The 19,930-nt window shown below is 41.0% G+C and overlaps 4 protein-coding genes across 6 annotated transcripts; all 4 read right to left on the bottom strand.

Annotated features, from left to right (window-relative positions):
• Positions 1-1,084: 1,084 nt before the first annotated feature.
• ifi35 (interferon-induced protein 35) lies at positions 1,085-5,259 on the bottom strand. Of its 2 annotated transcripts, XM_028412967.1 has the most exons (10): positions 5,184-5,259; positions 4,839-4,862; positions 3,858-3,932; positions 3,550-3,708; positions 3,190-3,306; positions 2,964-3,108; positions 2,235-2,344; positions 1,973-2,156; positions 1,739-1,845; positions 1,085-1,649 (listed from the first exon to the last, which is right to left on the bottom strand). In XM_028412967.1, the coding sequence occupies exons 2-10, from the start codon at positions 4,851-4,853 to the stop codon at positions 1,431-1,433; spliced, it is 1,131 nt and encodes a 376-aa protein (XP_028268768.1). In that variant the 5' UTR covers positions 4,854-4,862; positions 5,184-5,259; the 3' UTR covers positions 1,085-1,430. The 2 variants fall into 2 exon arrangements, with proteins under 2 accessions (XP_028268768.1, XP_028268769.1); XM_028412968.1 differs by lacking the exon at positions 4,839-4,862 and having other exon boundaries at positions 5,184-5,235.
• Positions 5,260-6,057: 798 nt separating this feature from the next.
• rpl27 (ribosomal protein L27) lies at positions 6,058-8,271 on the bottom strand. Its single transcript, XM_028411697.1, has 5 exons — positions 8,176-8,271; positions 7,558-7,640; positions 7,079-7,248; positions 6,338-6,448; positions 6,058-6,143 (listed from the first exon to the last, which is right to left on the bottom strand). Exons 2-5 carry the CDS (start codon positions 7,636-7,638, stop codon positions 6,095-6,097), a joined length of 411 nt encoding a protein of 136 aa, XP_028267498.1. The 5' UTR covers positions 7,639-7,640; positions 8,176-8,271; the 3' UTR covers positions 6,058-6,094.
• Positions 8,272-8,642: 371 nt separating this feature from the next.
• rundc1 (RUN domain containing 1) lies at positions 8,643-13,687 on the bottom strand. 2 transcript variants are annotated; one of them, XM_028412928.1, is made up of 6 exons: positions 13,139-13,687; positions 12,476-12,484; positions 12,238-12,396; positions 11,246-11,444; positions 11,053-11,145; positions 8,643-10,857 (listed from the first exon to the last, which is right to left on the bottom strand). In XM_028412928.1, exons 1-6 carry the CDS (start codon positions 13,529-13,531, stop codon positions 9,995-9,997), a joined length of 1,716 nt encoding a protein of 571 aa, XP_028268729.1. In that variant the 5' UTR covers positions 13,532-13,687; the 3' UTR covers positions 8,643-9,994. The 2 variants fall into 2 exon arrangements, with proteins under 2 accessions (XP_028268729.1, XP_028268730.1); XM_028412929.1 differs by lacking the exon at positions 12,476-12,484.
• A 716-nt stretch (positions 13,688-14,403) lies between these two features.
• grna (granulin a) lies at positions 14,404-19,753 on the bottom strand. Its single transcript, XM_028412740.1, has 14 exons — positions 19,600-19,753; positions 18,915-19,055; positions 18,140-18,277; positions 17,924-18,052; positions 17,748-17,829; positions 17,554-17,657; positions 17,248-17,401; positions 17,022-17,153; positions 16,686-16,783; positions 16,362-16,598; positions 15,935-16,288; positions 15,580-15,813; positions 15,240-15,497; positions 14,404-14,991 (listed from the first exon to the last, which is right to left on the bottom strand). The coding sequence occupies exons 2-14, from the start codon at positions 19,053-19,055 to the stop codon at positions 14,839-14,841; spliced, it is 2,214 nt and encodes a 737-aa protein (XP_028268541.1). The 5' UTR covers positions 19,600-19,753; the 3' UTR covers positions 14,404-14,838.
• Positions 19,754-19,930: the final 177 nt, after the last annotated feature.

The raw sequence follows: 19,930 nt of genomic DNA, 5'->3' as shown, positions 1-19,930 counted from the left end.
GCATATACTCTTACTTTTTTTTTTCTTTTTTACATATGGCACAATTTTTTGTAGTTGTGTCATTGTATATTATGACAAAACACCTTTTATGGTGCAAATGTATTGACTCTGGGAATGTGGTGCAATTGAGAAAAAAGTTTACGAAAGAAGTTAAGGCCACTGAAAAAAAATGTCAGGACAGGAAAACAAGTAATTCTGACTTAAATCTCAAAATTCTGAGAAAAAAGTCAGAATGACTTTTTTTTTCCTGTCATGACATTTTTTTTTCCAGCGGCCCTAACTTCTTTCGTAAACTTTTTTCTCAAATTCACCACATTCCCAGAGTTCCAAATTTCTCGTATTTTTTTTTTCAGAGAAATATCATATTATGACAAAACACCTTTAATGGTACAGTTTGTCCAAAAAAACTTTTAAAAGGCCATATAAATAGATTTTTATCTTAATTTGGTATGAAAACACCTTTCATGATGCAGTTTATCCAAAAGAAAAAAAAAACACCCTGATTCCTTATTAAGAATATTGAAAAACAAAAAAATGTGAGGGTGCATTCTTACAGTCTTTAACCCAGGTTTTTTGGTCATTGCATAATACGGCATTTGTTTCAATCTAGACAAATATCATAGTATACTACAAGAAATTACTAGATCTTAACATGAGAGTCTTAAATCACAAAGACCTAAACAACACATTTGTTTTCTCCCACCCCACACTGTCATTTAAATAATGTCACATCCTTCAGATCTAATGTACTCCAACACATCATTTTTAATTTCACACACAGAGCAGGAATGTAAGCAAAGCAGCTTATTAATGGAGGTAAGCTTAACATATTTGATAGACACAAATAATATACACTAGAAAGAGCTGATTTTAAAATATGAAATATGAGCCTTACAGGATTGAATGTACCGGCAACTATCAATTAATTGTGTTGATCACTATTGATGTTGTGTAGCCTAAGACACTGTACTGTGCAACAGCACCCCCTGATGTCACCTAATGGAGTAATGCACTATATAGCTTTTAATATTTAAAGCAAATACCAAACCATCTTTCGCCTCTTTCAAGAAAAACTAGGACTTCATAATTTTACACATTGATTTAATGTATTAGAGTAGTAAGTTTACACTTGTATAAGAGCTGTATCTGTTTTATAGTAAAGATTTGCAGGCTACAATGGCAAGAGTTGATTAACTGTGCTTTTGCACCACTGTAATTACCTGCAATTTACAAAAATCGCAATTATGAATATCTTTATAATCATGAGGTACTGACACTTGATTTTTGATGCCAAAAATAACCCCTAAATAACATGTTTAATAATAATTTAACTGACTTTCACCATAGGTAAAAGAATATCAAAGATTCTCCCACAGTGTGGAGCTGTTCAGACTTGGCAGCAGACATTACCCTTTGTTCACTGGAGCAGTCTACATCTGCTCCTCCACCTCTTCTGGTTTTGAGGATATGTCTTTGAACACGGCCGACATGTCCTGACCCACAGGGTTGTACAGGATGGCTTCGATCTCTCCGCCGCCGTTGCCAAACTTCTGGAAGTGGATCTCCAGCTCATCCTGCAAAGTTTCTGGCTCCATGACGTTGGGTATTCCTGTCAGCAGCACCGTCTGAGGACATGGCATCGACTCGGCCTGACGAGGAAAGATATCATTTAACAAGAGCGCTACAATTTGTGGATAAAATAATCTCCTCCTCCTCCTCCTCCTCCTCACAACTTTACCTTAAAATGGCTAATTTTTCCATTCAGGAAAGGAGTCACTCTCACTGTATGTTTTGCTCCCTGTAGCTTCACTTCATGGAGTTCTTTTTCTGCCAAACCTTTGGCGTCTGAAAGGACAAACATCATCAATTATCTTGTAGACCCGAGAACGTGAGCTGTTATGTTTCATAATAAATAAAAAGGCTATCTAGCTTATAAATGCAGCTGTAATCACACCTGCAACTTAATACTTACAACTGTCCTCTACAAACTTGAGGACCACGTTCCCAGAGTCAGGCAGCAGGTCACAGGTGTCCACCTCCCCGCCTCCATTCCTGGACTTGGAGAAGTGGATCTCCAGTTCGTACAGCATGGTATGGATGTCCATGTTAGGCAGGTTGGAGATTAAAATGCGATGAGGACAAACATCAGTGTTGATCTGAAGGACAGGGACAGATCACTGACAGGAACACTGGATTTAACACTCTGTGATGTGATTCTTGTTTCTTTTTTTTACCTCCACCGCCTTGGGCAGCATGAGATGAACAGGCCTGGCCTCCACAGTGATGCTACACTCTCCTCCCAGTTTGACCTGGTGCAGTTTCTTAGCCAGAATCTGAGTTGCCACTGATGGGCACAGTAAAGTTCAGGATTAACAAAATAAAACAAGCCAGAGGATTCTGTTGGTTCTTGTTGGCTCTGTCATTGGCTGCAGACAAGAGAGATGTGAAGCAGTGGTGGAGAGGAGGACACTGAACAAACTGTTATCCATCTTGGATAACCCTGACCACCCTCTCCTCCCTGTACTGGACAGACAACGGAGCGCCTTTTCCAAAAGGCTCAGACAGCTTCGTTTTCTCACAGAGCGCTACAGGAAATCTTTCCTGCCTCATGCACACCGTTGTTCTTGTATATCATATCATATCATTTCATATCTCCATACCAAATTGCACAATCCGACTCAGACTTATATTTATACCTGCATTACAAATTGCACATTTTTGCTTCTGCACCTGTGTTTATATTTGGGTTGCTGTAAATAATGTTTATACTGTTTAATTTTTACCGTTACATTTGTTATTTTTTTGGTATGCTTGAGTGACTGTATTTGGCTGCTGCAACAGTGAAATTTCCCAGCTTGGGATGAATAAAGTATTTTCTATTCTATTCTATTTATACCGTAAAAATGCACAGAAGCATCGAAGGTGAATCCTGCAGAGAGGCAGGAGACCTGAAACAAACTCACCGACTTCCTCCTCAAAGGTAATCAGTGCCGTTCCACCCTCCATCGGGTAGATTATATTTGCTTCCATTTCAAATGCCTGCGCAGTATCTGCACTTCCCGTCGACCCCAAGAAGACAACTTTCTTCTCGGGCACGGCGGTGAACACCTAAAATTTAACCACAGCCACAGGTCAGCAGGCCCGCCTGTCATGGATCAGACTGCAGACCACACAGTGGCGGTAACGTACTTCTGTCTGCTCTTTCAGGAGCTTCTTTTGAGCTTCTTCCTCCTGAAGAACTGCCTTGATCATCTGAATCTTCTCCTTCAGGTCGCTCTCCTCCTGCCTTAGCTGATTCAGCTGCGTCTAGAAGACAAATTCAGACAGTGATGAAGGACAAGATGCATACCCATTTGAAATGAGCAGATGTTGCAGGATGTTTAAGGACTTTACTGATGATATATTATCAATTTTATCTTTATTATTTCAGTCTTAACCCCATAATAATAAAATCATTTACCGGTGACAAAAATAAAATATTTTTTTAAACTATGCATATTTATTCATTTTTACATGTTATTTTTCTTTGACTAAAGTGAGCCAACACACCTCGCTGTCCGTCAGCCGCTCTATGTAGGAGCGCTCTTCCTCCTTCAGTTTCTGGGCTAGTTTGACAGCCCGGTCCTTAAACTGTGCAGCCAGACCCTGCTGCATGTCTCTGCAGGCCACCAGCTCCTTCTGCTCCTCCAGCAGCTGCTCATGCTTTTTCTGTGAAAACAACAACAAGGGTCCACATTATTTCACACGCCTCAACAAAATCTACTTCTATTATATCTTCAATATTCTACTTTTTGATGCATTCAGAAAGGTTTGAATAAAATGTAACAGCTGTGCTGATTGTACAGAATCTAACACACCTTATAGTTGTCGATTAACTTTTTGATTTCGTCCAGAGGGTCTCCAGCCTGCAATGGCTCCATCAAAGAAAAATCCTGAAACACAAAGGAAGACAGTGTCAGTGGAGGAGGAGGAGGAGGAGGAAGAGGAAGACACACTACAGCTTTCCCAGTCTTAACAGATTTTTATACAGACTCGGAAGACTCTTCTGGCTTCAGCAGATTTTTTATGACGATGGGGGGGGGGGGGTCATACACTAACTGAACCACTGAAAAACTGAACCTGATGAGGGATCACACACTACATGATTTGTCAAAGTAATAAACTCAAAGAAGGCGTAAACAAACGCTGAGGACGCTGCTGCTGCTGTCTGTGCAGCTATCTGCTCGGAAAACACATCAGGGAAAGTGTGTTTGGATCATAGCGGAGGAATCGTTCAATGTTTTGATATTCCCGCTACTTCCGGTTTTCTTGTGACGCGCTGTCGCCTGTGTCCAGCCCTCCCTTTTCATTGGCTGTTTGCAACACGTGACCCGTCCCAGGGCCGACTACACATGGCGACTGTCACCAACTACTGAAGACTGGCGCAGACTTTGCCGGACAGGGAACCGCAAAAAGTCGTGTAGTGTGTCCCTACCTAAAGAGGACACTATTAGGACAGCAGTAGTACAGTGCCTATCACAAGATGTTACAAAATATATTCCCCATTTTATGTCCTTTATAAATAAAACACGGCCCGTAAAACGTGTCTTTTTGACAGAATCTTACAAAAAACACCAAACAGAAACAAAGAGAGAGAGAGAGAGAGAGATAGAGTTATTGCATAAATAAATAGATCCTAGTCCAATCCTAGTCTGTGTGAAGAGGTGTCAAGGGGTCAATACCATTCAATTTCAACTGACACCACACAAAAAGTGAAGACAGTCACAGAAGCGACAACAAAGTGTAAAAGATCAACAAAGTGAAAAACAACAACAGGAAGAATCAAAATGACGTCTCACCTCATCCGACGACATAGTGAAAATCTGGAATAATTCAGAAGAGATTACAGCTTTGACATACTCACACACATTACACAAATTTAAAGAAGACAGACTATTTAAAGAGGACAACAGATTTGAACAAAGATTGTGTTAAAAAGGAAACTGCTGACAAAACTTCTGTAGGCCTGCTTTCACATAAACAGCTCGACCACTTAGATACTGATCATGCCCAGACACCTGAAAATGAATTTCAGATGACAGTAATACACCTGTCAGATGAAACCTTTCCCATTGTGTTTAAATGTGTTTAACAACTGTAGCGAACTTTATTTTGTATTAAAACACAGCCGGGTGTGGACTTACCTGCTGACGACGACCCGATCCACTGAAATCACGTTTATTCTTTCAGTTTCTGTTTTCTAGCAGCCGGAAGCCCTGGACGCCCAGCAGGGGGCGCGTTTTTCACACTCAAGCGCTGCCCGGGAATATTGCACTTAAAATGTATTACATCTGTGAGATTATTTAATACAGTGTGTACAGATTGCAAAGTTAAATAGTCACATATTTAGTATTTAGTCTTCTTAACCCTGGCAGCCTTATTTTACCAAGAATAGTTCGCATGCATTGCTTTATTTCAGGCAATAGTCGGCCAACAGTGGTTTAGAATAGTTGAATCTGAATTTAGGAAATAAGATCCTCTGCAGTCATTTGTAATCACAATTATGGAGACAACTAGGCCAACTATTCCCAAAGGTTCTAAGTACTAGTATATAAAATTGTCACCGTCTCATTCTGATACTTTGCCAAAGCAGCAATACCACAATAAAAAAACACCCCAGAGCTCCACATAATATTCACTCCCATCACTGGTCCAGTGCAAGAACCATGTGAAAATATTTGAGCGCACAACCGTAAATATGCATTAGAAATGGAAAATGATCATTTTCTTTCAGCTCACCTGTAAAAAAGTCAATAAGTAACATTGAAGAACACCCATTTTAAAAATGTTTGCATTCTCCTTTGCAGTCAGATTTCATTACATAAAACAGCTTGTTCAGATGTAATTACATAAATTTTAACTAATCAAAATCTATCCGAACAGAACAAAGAGGTATGTGAATGTGAGCAGACCTGTATCTTCCATCACCTTGCAGCTGCATTTCCACACATTATTAAACAGGCTACAAGCAAGAGTGTAAAATTGTTTTACAAAAAAAAGAAGCACCATCAGTCAGAATCCATTTTTAAACATTTATTAGTGAAACCAAGTGAATTTAGAATCTGAGCTTCTGGAAGAACCACTTGTTCTTGCCCGTCTTGTACCTGCAAAGAGATCAAAGAGCAGCTCAGTACATTTACTCTGAAACAGAACTGTTGACTGTACTTTCTAAAAATCACAGACTCAAAGCAGCAGTTTAATAACAGAGCATCAGAGAAACAAGCTCTTTGTTCAAACATTTTTCATGTCCACTCAAACCACAAACATCTCCTGAACTCTAATTGTGGCTGACACTCACCTCTCCTCAAACTTGACTTTGGCCTCCCGTCTGGCTTTGCGTTTGAGAGCAGGATCCCTGAAGACGTCCTTGTTGACAACAGTTTTGTCCAGAGGAATATCCACAGAGTATCTGAATGAAAAGAAGCAAAGTGAGGTTTAAATAGTCTGTTCCTGAGAGACATTGAACTGAACAGCTTTGCCAATGAGCCTTAACCCAGCGGGACAAGATTTTACACAGCGTTATGGAACAATCTCATTATGGAAAGATGCATTCAAGGTCTGCTTTCTAGTTTTTTTGGCCATTTTCAAAGAAGTCTTTTAAATCTCACTGTGCAAATACACTGCTTGACATATACCAGATATAAAACTTAAGCAGATATCTGCACATGTGGAACAGCACTTCCAACAGAGAGCAGGAAGAGGTCAAGACTGTCTAATATCGATATTATCGATATCTAATATAACACAGAAACTCAATACTATCGAATTTGTTGAGTTTCTGTGTTGGTGGTGTATTACTATTGACAAGAACTACAAAATACCATCCATCAGTGTGCAGAAATGTTGAGGTATCAGCAACACAATTCCAATATAATTCAGACTGCTTCAGCTTTTAGTCACTTTACACTGCCGAATCACAAAACCAAAGAGACTTTACCCTGAACCAACTATAGAAACAATCTGATGGTATACTGGGTTTATAAATAAAACATGTTTTACTATGGTAATAGCAGGAAAATTATCAAATCTTGACACTGACCTGGTGGGCATAAGGTGGTTGTAGTTGAACACCTTGACAAAGGCCTTGATCTTGGACCTCTTGGCGATCTTCTTCTTGCCCATGGTTGTGGTCACCTTACGGGGATAGCGGTCGATGCCTGCGACCAGAGCATGGCTGTAAGGACGGTCAGTGGTGCCATCATCGATGTTCTGCAAAAAACATTAACAGGGGTTGTGATATCAGATATACCAAATACTACTTAAAAGCTGTAACTAAACACGTTTTAAATTACTGCAGGATTTGCTGAGCATCCAGCAGAAATTAGTGTATAAGCAGTCCATGGTCTATATTGTTGCTACAAGTAAGGAGGTGCAGAAACCTTCAGTTCCTATTATCGTAGCTACAAAAGGACCACATTCAGAAGAAGTAACACATACATGAATCTGTGCTAAGTCTGCAGAACTGACAGTACAATGTGTAGAATCATTAGCAGCAGCTAACATCCAGCCAAGTTTTACCTTTACGATAACAGCTTTGCGCCCGGCGTAGCGTCCAGCTAGCACCATCACAACCTTCCCAGGCTTCATAAACTTGCCCATGTCTGTCACAGAGAAAACAGTCAGGCATTAAATAGAGTCTAACAATATGAGGGTATGCCAGCACAATTCAAACACAAAGGCTGGAAACACATCCGGAAAGTTCTCGCCTCGCTGATGCCTCTGCGGCCGACTAACTTAGCACTAGCTTCAAGCTAGGTAGCGACGTCTACAGTTACCGGAGATTTTTGTTACTTTAACACCAGCCCATGACATTTAAAAAAAACTATATGCACTAATAAAACCAATGTATCTCACTACCCAGCTCGACCTGTTTAAACTATTCTGCTTAAACTGGCAGGTTCAAAATTAAAACTGAGCGTTTACACCAAGGAAGCTGCCATGTTGAATTTTAGCGCTACGGGAATGAAGCGCTGCAATAACCGCTTATTTTCTTGCTTTTTCAAATACAAACATACAAAATAACGGACACAGCTACATTAACACAGTGTTTTTCATGGATACTTTATGTTAAAAAATGTCAAATAGACCAGATTAAGAGGGATGAATCAAGATTGTTTGAAGGGAAATCTCACTCACTGATGCTGTTCTACGGCCACCGCTAACAGGAAAGGAAGTCCACAAGGTTTTGGTGAACTTTGACACGCCGATCTGCATACGTCACTTCCGGAAGTGATTTCCAGCGTTCGGCAGTGCCGGAATTATTTTTATTTTATTCATGCAATTAAAAGAGAACCAGACGTCACTTCCTGCTATGAATATTAATGAACATGATACCAATTAGGACACCTGTGACTTAGTCTCACACATACAGATATAGGTAGATATTATAACTGTCTTTAGTAAAAGTAGAAATGTTTTGGTTGATATAAATTTCACAATGCAATGAAACATTTTAAATGTATTTTATAGAGTCAGTTTTTACTTCATGACATTCATTAGAGCTATATTTACTTGGACATCAAAGAATATATCTATATAATTATACTAGAATATATTTTATTATTAGCCCTTAGTGTCTACCTAAAGACATGAGCAAGCAGTAGTCCATTTATGACATTTATTATGTTTACACCTGCAGATATGCATTAAATATAATAAAAACCTAAACATAAGCACATTTTATTTATCTGAATACATTGTCTGTGATTTAAGAGATAAAATAAAAAGAACATAAATAGAACAAATTTAAAGAAACAACAAAGCTACTTCGCTGTTAAACTACGTTAGCTAATAAATAACATACATTTATACAGCTGAACAAAAACAACAAAATCTGGAGAGGAATACACAAAATATAGCATTACATGTATTAACTTTTGTACTAAAGAAAACACAATGTTGTCATTAACATAAAACGTGGGCACTCACTTCACAAAGTGCACATTTATGGAATCTAGTTTTCATCTCGGGAAATACAAACAGTGGTCTTTTGTCAGCACTCCTACTCTCAGAGGTTGGATACAGACATGTGGTCACAGGAACACTCAAGTTTCAGTCCCATCGACAGTAACATTAACAGCAGATATAATCTAACCTCAGTTTAATAGCATCTATGGTTTATACATTCAGCTATTTAGGATATGATATGTGCAACTCAGCTGTCTCAAAAAGATGAAAGAAAGATATGGGATATTCTTTTAACCATAGAATAAAATCACTGTCATTGGATTTAACTGTACCTGGAAGAGAAGAAAAGCAGCATATCATACAGGGTCAGAATGTAGTTAACAAACAGAAGAAGTGATAAAATGTACATTGTTTTTTGTTTTCCCCTATGCAGCATGTAGGATACTCTGACTGAATGCTGAATGCCGCTGCTTGGACTCGGATCAAGCATTTTGCTACAGATGATTTACTGGCTAAAAAAATTAATGCCTTAACAGAAGCCACTGCACTTTTCACCATGAACAAGCACCAGTGCAAGCGCTATGTGGAAGTAGTAGTTCTGCTAATTCATTTTCCTCACCGATTGTCAAAGATGCCACTGCATTACAGTACTGATTACTGTATACCATGTTTGCTGCATAGGTCAGGGCACTATCAGGCAGGACAGGGGAATGACACTATTTGAATAGCACATGTGCGCTTAGGTCAGGAAGGCTTTACTAAACATGAGGTAATTTCATTATCCACTCTAAGGCATGTTTACAGTACAAGTAGCATTGTCTTCTTGACATTTTGGCATCTTAAACTTGATGTGATACGCATATTAGTACAAAATATTCATCCATGCATGTACTGTAGTTGTCACATACTTGCACTACCTTAGACTGCTGCTTAAATAACCTAAAAAGGTTACACACTTGAAGTACAAAGTCATGCTTTTGGTCCTGAATGCTAGGTAATGTGAAGTAAAGTTTAGCAGATAAAATACTAGAGACTGATATTAGCCTTCTCAGAACGCATCCTTAATGTTCTTGAGCTGCCGTACAGCCAGGTCCACTGGTAGGTTGAATCTGAGGTGGCTAATACGACCCAGGATGCGCAGAGCTCCTTCAAATCCAGTCTGAGCCATGTAGCTCCAGGATTGGTAGTGGGGGTGTATCAGAGTCCCAGACTTACACAGCAGGTTGAGCCATGACACTAGCCGTTGCTCATTTAGAGCCATGCACACCAGAGCTTTGAACTCTGTGTCTGGTCCTCTCTTGTAGCGCCCATGCTCCTTTAGCACTGTGTGAATGGCCCACAGCAAAGACTGCTTAGGGGTGACAGTCACTGGGCCACCACCCACATGCAGGCTGAAGGACTGTGAAAGCTGGCGGGCCGGTGTCTCCACAAAGGCCTTTCCATTTTTTGAATGGTAGTATTTAACAAAGAGATCCCATGGGTGCATGGTCTGTGGGGCTGGTCTGACAGGCAGAAGACAGGAGATGGGTGCCAGCACCAAGCTCATGGTCTGAGAGGGCGAGAAAAGACCATGAGCCAGCAAGTCTTTCAAAGCAACCGCCAGCTCCTTTCTCACAGATGTCGTTAGCTCGTCTCTAGCCCCAAGTGTGGTGCTGCTGGTGTAGCTGACCACATGCTCGACAGAGGGATGTCTCCGTGAGCCCAACACTCGGACCTTCTCTACAGCTGCCTCTAGTCGCTGCAGCAGGGGCCCATAGTCCTGCACAGTCAAGTCCTGGGACCACATGTTGTGTGGAACATGATCAGGTGCACAGCCAAACTGGCTCGCAGCAAAAATTTGGAGCACAGCGAGGGCCTTTTGGATCAGTTGCAGCCCTGTCTCTCGCATCTTCTGGGCCTGCTCTGGGTCCACTGAAGGGACAGGAGGAGGACAGGAGAAGGAATAACCATACATTATCTACAGTGCATGAACCACCAAGGTCACAGGTCACATAACACAAACAGTATTATAAGACTGGATTGTTAAATGTTATGAGGTACTAATATAGACCAATATGATTACCACAAAAATTACATTTCACCTAAATTTCATACAAAATGACAGACCTTTCTTTTTTACTCCTGGTGTTCTGGAAGTGGACCCTGAAGCTTGCGGCTGCTGGCTGTGTCCACCTGACAAGAGAGGGTTCCCCACCTCATCTTTTAAAAAAAAAAAAAAAAAAAAGAAAAAAAAGGCAAGATTAGTTATCAAATTGAGCAGCAAGCTCTACAATAAAAATGAAGATCAAAACCACTGTACCCTGAATAAAGTTGATGAACATCTCTAGGTCCCTGATCTGGGTTTTGAGCTGCTCCACTAGCTGCTCTTTGACTCTGGCTGGGTTCACTATCTGAGCAATTGCAGCGTCCACTCTCTGCCTCAGCTCCTCAGGCGTCAGGTTACCGATGTCTTCGTTCAGATTTACATCCAATTTTTTGATCAACTCATCAATAATGACCTGAAAAAAAACAGACTGAAGGTTACACAACATATATGACCATTTCCCAAAATAATTACAGTGTGTTCAGTCCTTCAATACCAGACTTATTTTACCACTTGGGGGCAGTGAAAACAACAAAAACATTTTGATGTCTTTGGGTGTAAGAATGTTCAAGGTAAAGGTTCACAAGACATCCATCTCTTAAATCCTGAGCATTATGCTCTTTAGCTGCTAAATGCTTTACTGTGTTTACAATATGGGCTATTTGATGTTGATGTACAGATGCCAAACAGATACACTGACAATCATCTACTGAGGGGCTGCTATTGCAAACATCTTTTCATAACAATCTGCCTTAGTTGTCTATGACAAGATCAAAACTTTTAAGCACACCGAGTGCAAAACATTATCAGTGTAACCTGTGCATACTATGTAGGCATACCTAAGCAGCAGCAACAGCTGATTAATTTTGACTTCCTTGACCACAACCTTCAATTGTGCAAACAAGGAAACACTTCTCAGTGCTAGGACAGGTAAACAAGGAAAGCTTGCAATCACAAGATAGCTCTTTTCAAAAGAACACAAGTACGGGCATTAAAATATCCCCTAACATATATTAATTCTGATAAACAACCAACCAATATATCTGTTGGGCCTTCAACATGTGAAACCTAGGGGTTTGCTACTGGTATTTGACTTGTTACACCTTCTCTGAAACATGCAAACATTACATTGTGTACTCTGAATAACAGGCCATTTCCTGTAACACTGGAAAAATATGGGGATGATCGTTCTTTTTGTATGTCCACACCTTCTGTCTCTCCATGACGACAGACTGTGGCAGCGAATCGTAGCTGCCCTCCTGATAGGCAAAGCGCTCAAGATCATCCAGTTGCGTCTTCAGCTGGAAAATTAGATCCTTTTGTTTTTCCCTCTGAGCTTCCAGACGCTCCCTCTTCTCCCGCTCACTCTGACAGAAGACACAAAGTGATTTTAATTTTCCTTGACAGAGAGCTGATCAGTACCCTCAACATCATTATCATACTCACCAGATCTCCCTGCAAGAAAGCATGAAATAAAGAAAACAGCGTTTAGGTACAACATACGGTATGTGTGATAAGAACCTATGTCATGGTTGCATGCAAAATGTAACAAGCCAGGGAGTAGACATTGCCGGGAACAAACATCATTGTGTACACACACAGAGCCTTCATTAAACAGACAGTGATCTGCTGGAGGCATTTTCATTGATGCTGTGCTGCAGTGAGTCACACACTTGTGACAGAAAGCGACATGTTCCACTAGAGATAAGAGATCTGTGGGAACAAAGCACAGGTGCGCGCAGCAGCCCAGCGTGTGTGACGCAATAATATAATCAGCTTTAATCAGACATCACACACTCACTCAATCATTTTTTACTGTGACTGCGTTTAATGTCACATAAATTTATACTACTTTACTTGACAGTAATACATGTACTGTGTGTCTGTGTATAAAAACTAACCAATATGTTCCCTTTCAATTGATTAAATGGGTCAGATAACATGCTTCCATACAGCGGTCTTTTATATTTGACACCTGTAGCCGTGGACTGAAATATCAGAGCAGACTGGCTCTAATATATGGAGGACCATTTAAAGCTGTATGTTTGTGACAACAGTTTATCTTGCATGCACCACAGTGTGTGGTAAAGCTAGACTAATGAGCCTCACCGAGTTCTCCAGCTGTTTGGCATCCTGAGCTCTGCAGCCAACTACATGCGGGCAGCCCTTAAAGGCGAACTCCTCCAGGTCGGCCAGCATCCTCTCCTTCTCGTCGCTCTGAGCGTGAACTATCTGCTTTAGTCGGAACTGAACCTGAGCGAAGTGAGAGGTAAGGGCGAGGAGAGAGGAGTTCAGCAAGTCCTGCTCCTCTTGGAGTTTCCTCAGCCGACCGCTCATTTCGTCCTCCGTGGACGACGACGAGCCTCTCTGTCCCGGCTGACCACTGCCCCCACTCCCGCTCTCATCTTCGGGACTTGCCACGGCACCCACCGGTGCCCATCGTTCCCCTGCTCCGGCGAAAATAGCCTCGCTGTCCGAGGCTGACAGCTCCTCCGTGGACATTTTGGACAACGGACTTCACTGCAGCTGTTTATTAACCGTCACCAGTTTATAATACTGTGCTCTAAAAGGCTTATTTTCTTCTGTTGCGCAGATAACAACAAGAATCACCGCCAGAAGAACAGGTGCATCGCCATCTTGGGAAGGATGATTCATACGTCAAACGTAAGCACGTAAAGTTAACCGAACGTAAGAGAATCACCGGAAGTACTGCGCGTTCGTCTTCAAAATAAGAATTTTCCAAATAGGAACCATACCCGAAGGTTTTTTTTAGACACGCACAGAACAAGTACTTAGACCTGTATATTAAAAAATAGAGTATGAGCAAAAGTTTAGATTTAAAAGAAAAAAAAGTTAAAAAAAAATAGAAAAAAAGAAAAAACAATCGAAAGCATGCAGTAACAGCTAATGAAGAAAATGTACTTTGGATATGTATTGTGCCATTTAAATAACAAATAATTTCAGGAAAATAATTTATCATTCAGTCAGTTATTATAATTGCCATGTGAATAGTGTTAAGGAAGATTTTGATATATATTAATCTTTTTAATGTGACTGCTATGATTATTTTCAGGCAGTCTTGGAACATACACCTCTCAAAAGTTATTGCTTAAATTCTATTTATATTATTATATTTATTACATTAGCTTAAAAGGAAAAATATTCTTCCTCGTCTAGGCTTTTAATTTGAAACACCTAAAAGGGCCATTCCATCCTGGAAGTGAGACTGGCCAAGATTGTGTGTAACCGCTTTAACCTTTCTGAATACTATTTCAAACATTCATATTCTTATGAAAGAATACTGTTTACAATGTTTTCATTTCCTTTTTTATTGGAACATTTTTTTACCTTAAGAGATATGGTTGCACCAAGCATAAGGTTCATATTTTTTATTTTATTTTTCACAAAGGGTTTTCCCAAACTACCTTTAAGTAAGATGCAGAACATTAAAACTGATCATGAAAATGTAGCCTACAGCAAAAGACTCACTTGTGGGTTTATACTTGTGTGAAAAAAAAGACAGTCAACATTTTCACATTTCTCAAACTTTTATGCGTGCCCCATGGTGATTAATAATTGATAAAGATGCAGAAAAACAGCAAAGAATGGATGCCTAACAACGGATAAAATGCCTTTGGAGTGTTTCATTTGTACTCTTTGTGGATGGCATGTGAGGTACAATTCAGTTTCAGTGTCTACTTAATATTTTACCACAATTATCACACTTCACACAAAGCATTTGAAAATAATTATAAAATCCCTTCTTGTCATTAGTGCACTGTATGCGGAAACAAATGGCAGTGATGTTTTTACACAATCAGTACTCTCTTTTTCTTGGGCAGGAACCCGTGCCAGTTGTGCCAGTTGAGCCAGTTGAGCCCGGTGTTCTGGGTGCAAGAGCCAACATCGGTACAGGTGAAGCCAGTTGGACAGCAGTGCTTCATGTCGCTGCAGCACACCGCCTGCAGGGGGCACAAAGAGACAAAATATTATACTGTTTTCTTTCAAATATCCAAAGTATGGATCACTTTATTCTGATGCATTAAGACATATGCATAAACATCGTTTTATATTGTTATTGGTTGAGATACATTTGTTATTTAATTTACTACTGCCTCTCTTCATATGCAAGTATAAAAATGATTGTTCTAATTGTATCTAAATGTCTCCCCTCAAGTGTGTGGAACTATCATTGTAAACTATGCCGTACGTTAGGAGAGGGACAGCAGCCCCATGTAGTGGCTGATGTCTTGCAGCAGGTCTCATCATCCTGACAGCTTGTCTGTGAATCACAAGGGATGTCTCTGTGGTTAGAAGGACTGTGCAGAGGTGTGTTCGCAGGTAGATAGACTGGTGTCAGTGGGACTGTCTCCAGCTGCAGCCTGATGACCTTCTCACAGGACATGGAGGCGATGTTACAGGTGTAACCCTGTGGGCAGCAGTGCTCTCTATCTTGGCAGCACACAGCCTGCACACACAGCACAGGGACTTTAGACACAGTGTAATTACTGTATATTCGGTACTTTAGACTCTTCACACATAATACTCACCTTTTCCAATGGGCAGCAGCCCCACTCGCCTGTGAGTTTGCAGCAGGTGGTGTGTTCGGGGCACTGATTCAGGCCGTCGCACTGCACAGAGCTGAGATTGGCCTGGATGCTGGTGGTGGCTGGAAGCTTAGTGTACCAGGGAATCACCACTTCTCCTTTGATGCACGAGGTCTGGCTCTCATCGCACTTGTAGTTGCTGGGACAGCAGTGGTCGCCGTCGGCACAGCAAACCGCCTGAGGAGAAGTGAGAGAGGAAGTGACACTTTCACATCAGGTATTCCACTTCTTCTTTTATCAGTAGTGAAAACCCTGAACTTTCTCTAAGAAAATAGTAGTGGGTTACGAAGAAGCTCACCTTAGGCAACGGGCAACATCCCCACTTCTGAGTTGAAGCCATGAAGCAGCAGGTGGTGTACCGAGGGCAGCTGGTGTGGGCATCGCACTGAACCTTGTCCTCTCCTTCTTCACTCTCCTCTTCCTCATCTTCCTCCTTCGTCACCTCCTCCTGCTTTTGGCTTGTTGCCCAGGTTTGGTCTGTGGTTACCGCTGTTGCAGCAGCTGTAGCTGTAGTAGTATTAGCTGCATTATCAAATGCAGGGATCTTCTTTTGCATGGGTGTTGAGCCAGAAGGGCCCACACAGGAGAGGGAGGTTGTGTCACAGGTGGTGCCTTCAGGGCAGCAGTGTTCATGGTCGTCGCAACAGACCGCCTTTAAAACAAAACGACTATTAAAATGCATCACAGAATACAAGCAGTAAATGGTTCTTATGGGTAAACTTTACCTTTGGCAGAAGACAGCAGGCCCAGAGGCCGTCTTTGGTTTTACAGCAGGTGTTGTTATCTGGACAAGCGTGGGTGTCATCACATGGAACGTTCTTTGCCTGCACGTCCTGCCTGGGGAGCACGGGTATCTTCACGACCCACGGCACAGAGCATGTGGCACTATCACACTTCCCTTGAGACAGGTTACATGTAGTGCCTTTTGGGCAGCAATGAATAAAGTCGTCACAACAGACCGCCTGGGAAAGACATGATCAGACAGATTTCAATGTAACACATTTAACATCAGAACATGAAGGGACACATCTCCACAGACAGAATTGTACCTCTGGCAGAGGACAGCAGGCCCATCCACCCTCTTTGGTTTTGCAGCAGGTGGTACCATCTGGACAACTTACTGTCTCATCACAGGGGACATCATTGCCTGAAAAAAAAATTAAAAACACTACTCACATTGGATAAACAAATCCAAGCAGAGCAAGATAGTAGAATAGGGGATAGCACTGACAATGAAAAAATGTTTATTAAAATCTCATAATATCAGAAACTAATATACTAATATAATACAAAAATGTTTCTGTTTTGAAACATGAATATGAATTTTGTAACCCGTGCTTTATTTTTTGGGTGAGTATTGTTGCAGTCAACAGCTGTGAACTGACCTGGAGCTGCCTTGGTAACAGATGACACATTCACTTCCTTGTCAAAAGGAGGAAGGGTATTGGCTGTGGTGGCTTCAGGGACTTTTTCTGTTCCAGGATCATTAACTGGCTGGGCTGTCACTTGTTCACCCTCTGAAAGTAAAAAAACAGCCAAACACTTAACAATGCTTTAAGAACAAGGAAGTACCATAAGCAGGGGCTTTCCACAAACACAAATAAATCTGACCTTTCTGGTTTTCCCACTCTGCTCTGATCCTGGCAGGCAGTTTGGCCCACATTGGCAACACTTTTTTGGTAGATGTGGAAAGACATTTAGAGTGTTCGACATCACAAGTGGTTCCTTCCGGACAGCAGTGCAGCTTATCGTTGCAGCACACAGCCTGTGTAGACATTAAAGATGCATAAAGTGTCACCTTAGTCAAATCATGAAGTCATGATAACTGGACAACCAGAACAAATATGCAAATATATCAATAAACTTTGGACTGATATCAGCATTTCAAAGCAGCTGTGAAGTTCAGCCATTTTGTACCTTTGGTAGTGGACAGCATTCCCACTTGCCTTCTGAATTTTCACAGCAGGTGGTACCATCTGGACACTCTGACACGCCGTCACTGCACAGAACTGTTGTCACGTCTGTGACCACATAACAGCAACATTAACATTCAAAATGAATGATGATACAGGAGGATTTAGGATTAGGGTTGTCTGAAGTCTGAGTTAAACCTTTTTTGATGCAGGAGCGGCTGTTGTCACTGCACTGGTGGCCTTCAGGGCAGCAGTGTTTTCCATCAGAACAGGGGACTCCCTGTCAGTGTCAGCAGAACATGAATAAAATGACAACAATAAAGAAAGCACTTCACTAGTTCCTGCAAAGTCTTGTCTGTGTTGGTTAAGATTACCTGAGAGAGGGGGCAGCAGCCAAATCTTGTTAAAGCTCTCAGACAGGAAAACTCAGCGGGGCAGCGTGACTGATCTGGACATATGTTGTCATCTTCCTCCCCCATGTATGACTTGATCATCCTGAAGGACTTTAGTTGCAGAAGGAGGACAGGATTACTGCAGGCCGTCTGTGTTTTAACATTTTTTGCAGAAAGTAAATGTGTGATGTGCGTTACTTTGGAGAGTCTGGGCTGTCCAGCAGAGGTTCTTTCCACCCACGGCATGGACATAGTGGAGTTCACACAGCTGGACGTGGCTGGATCACAGAGTGTGCCTGGTGGACAGCAGTGCATGTGATCCCCACAGCACTCAGCCTATGGACACAGCAGCAGTAGTATAGACACTTTGACTGTAAAATTTTAAAGCAGCTATCACACACTGGCAGAATGAGGCTGAAGCCTTTTATCTGCTTCATAAAATAGTAAAGCCACTCAGGATGAATGGTACCACTGTGTAATTAGTTTTATTTTAGAGTACAAGAGGGTAGTTATCTTGGTTATCTTATGTTATGGACAATGGCACAATTAATACACTGGAGTGAAGAACTACACTTTGGCTGGATAATAGAGAGCTAAAACTGCTATTTTACTGTATACAAATCAGCAAAAATGTATTATTCCTGGGCAAAATTAGCTGTTAACATCTGTATGATGAAGTTGTTAGTTTTATTAATTAATAAATTAATTAATTAATCATTTCTATGGCTCTAAAAATTTTTTACATTTCTTATTCTGACTATAAATCTATATGTTTTTGGATTTAGAATTTGGATTCTATTGAAAATGGTCTATTATTGTCTTGTCTTTTTTTTATTGTGGGAGAGTTTCTGGTGCAGTGACTTTACAATGTCAACTGCACATAATCTTCATAGTAATAGTTTAAAAAGTAGAATTATATTAAATGGTTGTCAATTTTTATTGCTCAGGAAAATGACTGTTAAACAAGATCTACCTGATCAAATGGGCAGCATTCGTAGCCATTGGTGGGGCTGTTGCAGCAGGTTTGACCTTCCTCACATCTCCCTCCATCAGGGCACTCATCTGCACCAACCAGGGCCAGGAAAGCCCAACAGATCACAACCCACTTCTGCATCTGCAGGTCGATAGATTGAAAGTGAAACCTGACAGAAATCCCCCCCCCCCCCCCTGATAATGCAATGAGTATTTTTAACAGATGTCACATAGTATAATATGCATGCAAAGATATTTATACACGGGTTTTTATATATAAAGCTGATTGCTATGAACTATTATTACTAAAACAAATCATTAAAGCTAGCCTGCTGGATGCTTAAGGCTGTTTTCACTGATTTCCTCAGAGTTACGCCCTTTAATGGCTTGTTCCTTTTTTTATTATTATTTTTATTATTTATCAAATAAACATGTTAGTATTATGAATTAAATTAGCAGAGTTTCGGTTTCGTTCTTGGACTTCATGAAGGAAGTGCGTTTTGTCAAAAAATCTCAGCTTCTGAGCTTAACAGACATTTTACACAATTAATAATACTTTACACTGCAAAAAGAACGATGTAATGTGAAACTCAAAAATAGGTGTTTAAATGTGTCACTCTCAGAGCCTCTTAGCAGGAAATTATGGTCAGATTTCCACGGGTATATATAACTTTTGCTGTTCTTACCTTTGTAAGAGTGAAGGGCTGTTGTGACACTTGCTTCCCTGAGCGTCCCAGCACAATGTAACACAAGTGTAACACAAGTTAAAGACGAGCGTTGTCTTGAACACGCCCCAAAGAGAGAGGGGGGAGTGGGAGGTGACTTCTCTGACAGTGACGCTTCACCGGACGGTACGGAGTCCCGGACGGGTCATGAAAACAAAAATATTGCGAGGTCCCGAAAAAATTATGTACCGTTTAAAACCTCGCGAGATCTCGCAAAACTATTAGGGTTTCGCAAAAGCAAAAAGTGTTCATGTCCCTTTTGGGCCTCCGTAGTTACACGGGTCTTACACTG

Source organism: Parambassis ranga, chromosome 8 (genome assembly GCF_900634625.1).
Source record: "Parambassis ranga chromosome 8, fParRan2.1, whole genome shotgun sequence".
NCBI classification, from domain to species: Eukaryota; Metazoa; Chordata; class Actinopteri; family Ambassidae; genus Parambassis; species Parambassis ranga.
Note: the sequence above shows the minus strand (reverse complement) of the source record. Positions and strands in the feature narration are given on the sequence as shown.

Bases quoted from the DNA above. Each gene is read 5' to 3' on its own strand.
- rundc1 (XM_028412928.1), bottom strand. From the start codon at position 13,531: ATGTCCACGGAGGAGCTGTCAGCCTCGGACAGCGAGGCTATTTTCGCC. The intron at 11,445-12,237 runs GTGTGGACATAC...GTTTTTTTTCAG, and splicing joins TCGTCATGGAGAGACAGAAG to GTCATTATTGATGAGTTGAT. The intron at 11,146-11,245 runs GTACAGTGGTTT...TTTTTTTAAAAG, and splicing joins GTTCATCAACTTTATTCAGG to ATGAGGTGGGGAACCCTCTC.
- grna (XM_028412740.1), bottom strand. From the start codon at position 19,055: ATGCAGAAGTGGGTTGTGATCTGTTGGGCTTTCCTGGCCCTGGTTGGT. The intron at 17,830-17,923 runs GTAATCTTAACC...TGACACTGACAG, and splicing joins GCTGCTGCCCCCTCTCTCAG to GGAGTCCCCTGTTCTGATGG. The intron at 17,402-17,553 runs GTACAAAATGGC...ATGTCTACACAG, and splicing joins AATGCTGTCCACTACCAAAG to GCTGTGTGCTGCAACGATAA.
- ifi35 (XM_028412967.1), bottom strand. The intron at 1,846-1,972 runs GTAAGTATTAAG...TTGTCCTTTCAG, and splicing joins CAAGTTTGTAGAGGACAGTT to ACGCCAAAGGTTTGGCAGAA. The intron at 1,650-1,738 runs GTAAAGTTGTGA...TTTCCTCGTCAG, and splicing joins GAAAAATTAGCCATTTTAAG to GCCGAGTCGATGCCATGTCC.
- rpl27 (XM_028411697.1), bottom strand. From the start codon at position 7,638: ATGGGCAAGTTTATGAAGCCTGGGAAGGTTGTGATGGTGCTAGCTGGA. The intron at 7,249-7,557 runs GTAAAACTTGGC...TGTTTTTTGCAG, and splicing joins GCAAAGCTGTTATCGTAAAG to AACATCGATGATGGCACCAC. The intron at 6,449-7,078 runs GTCAGTGTCAAG...CTTTTCATTCAG, and splicing joins AACCACCTTATGCCCACCAG to ATACTCTGTGGATATTCCTC.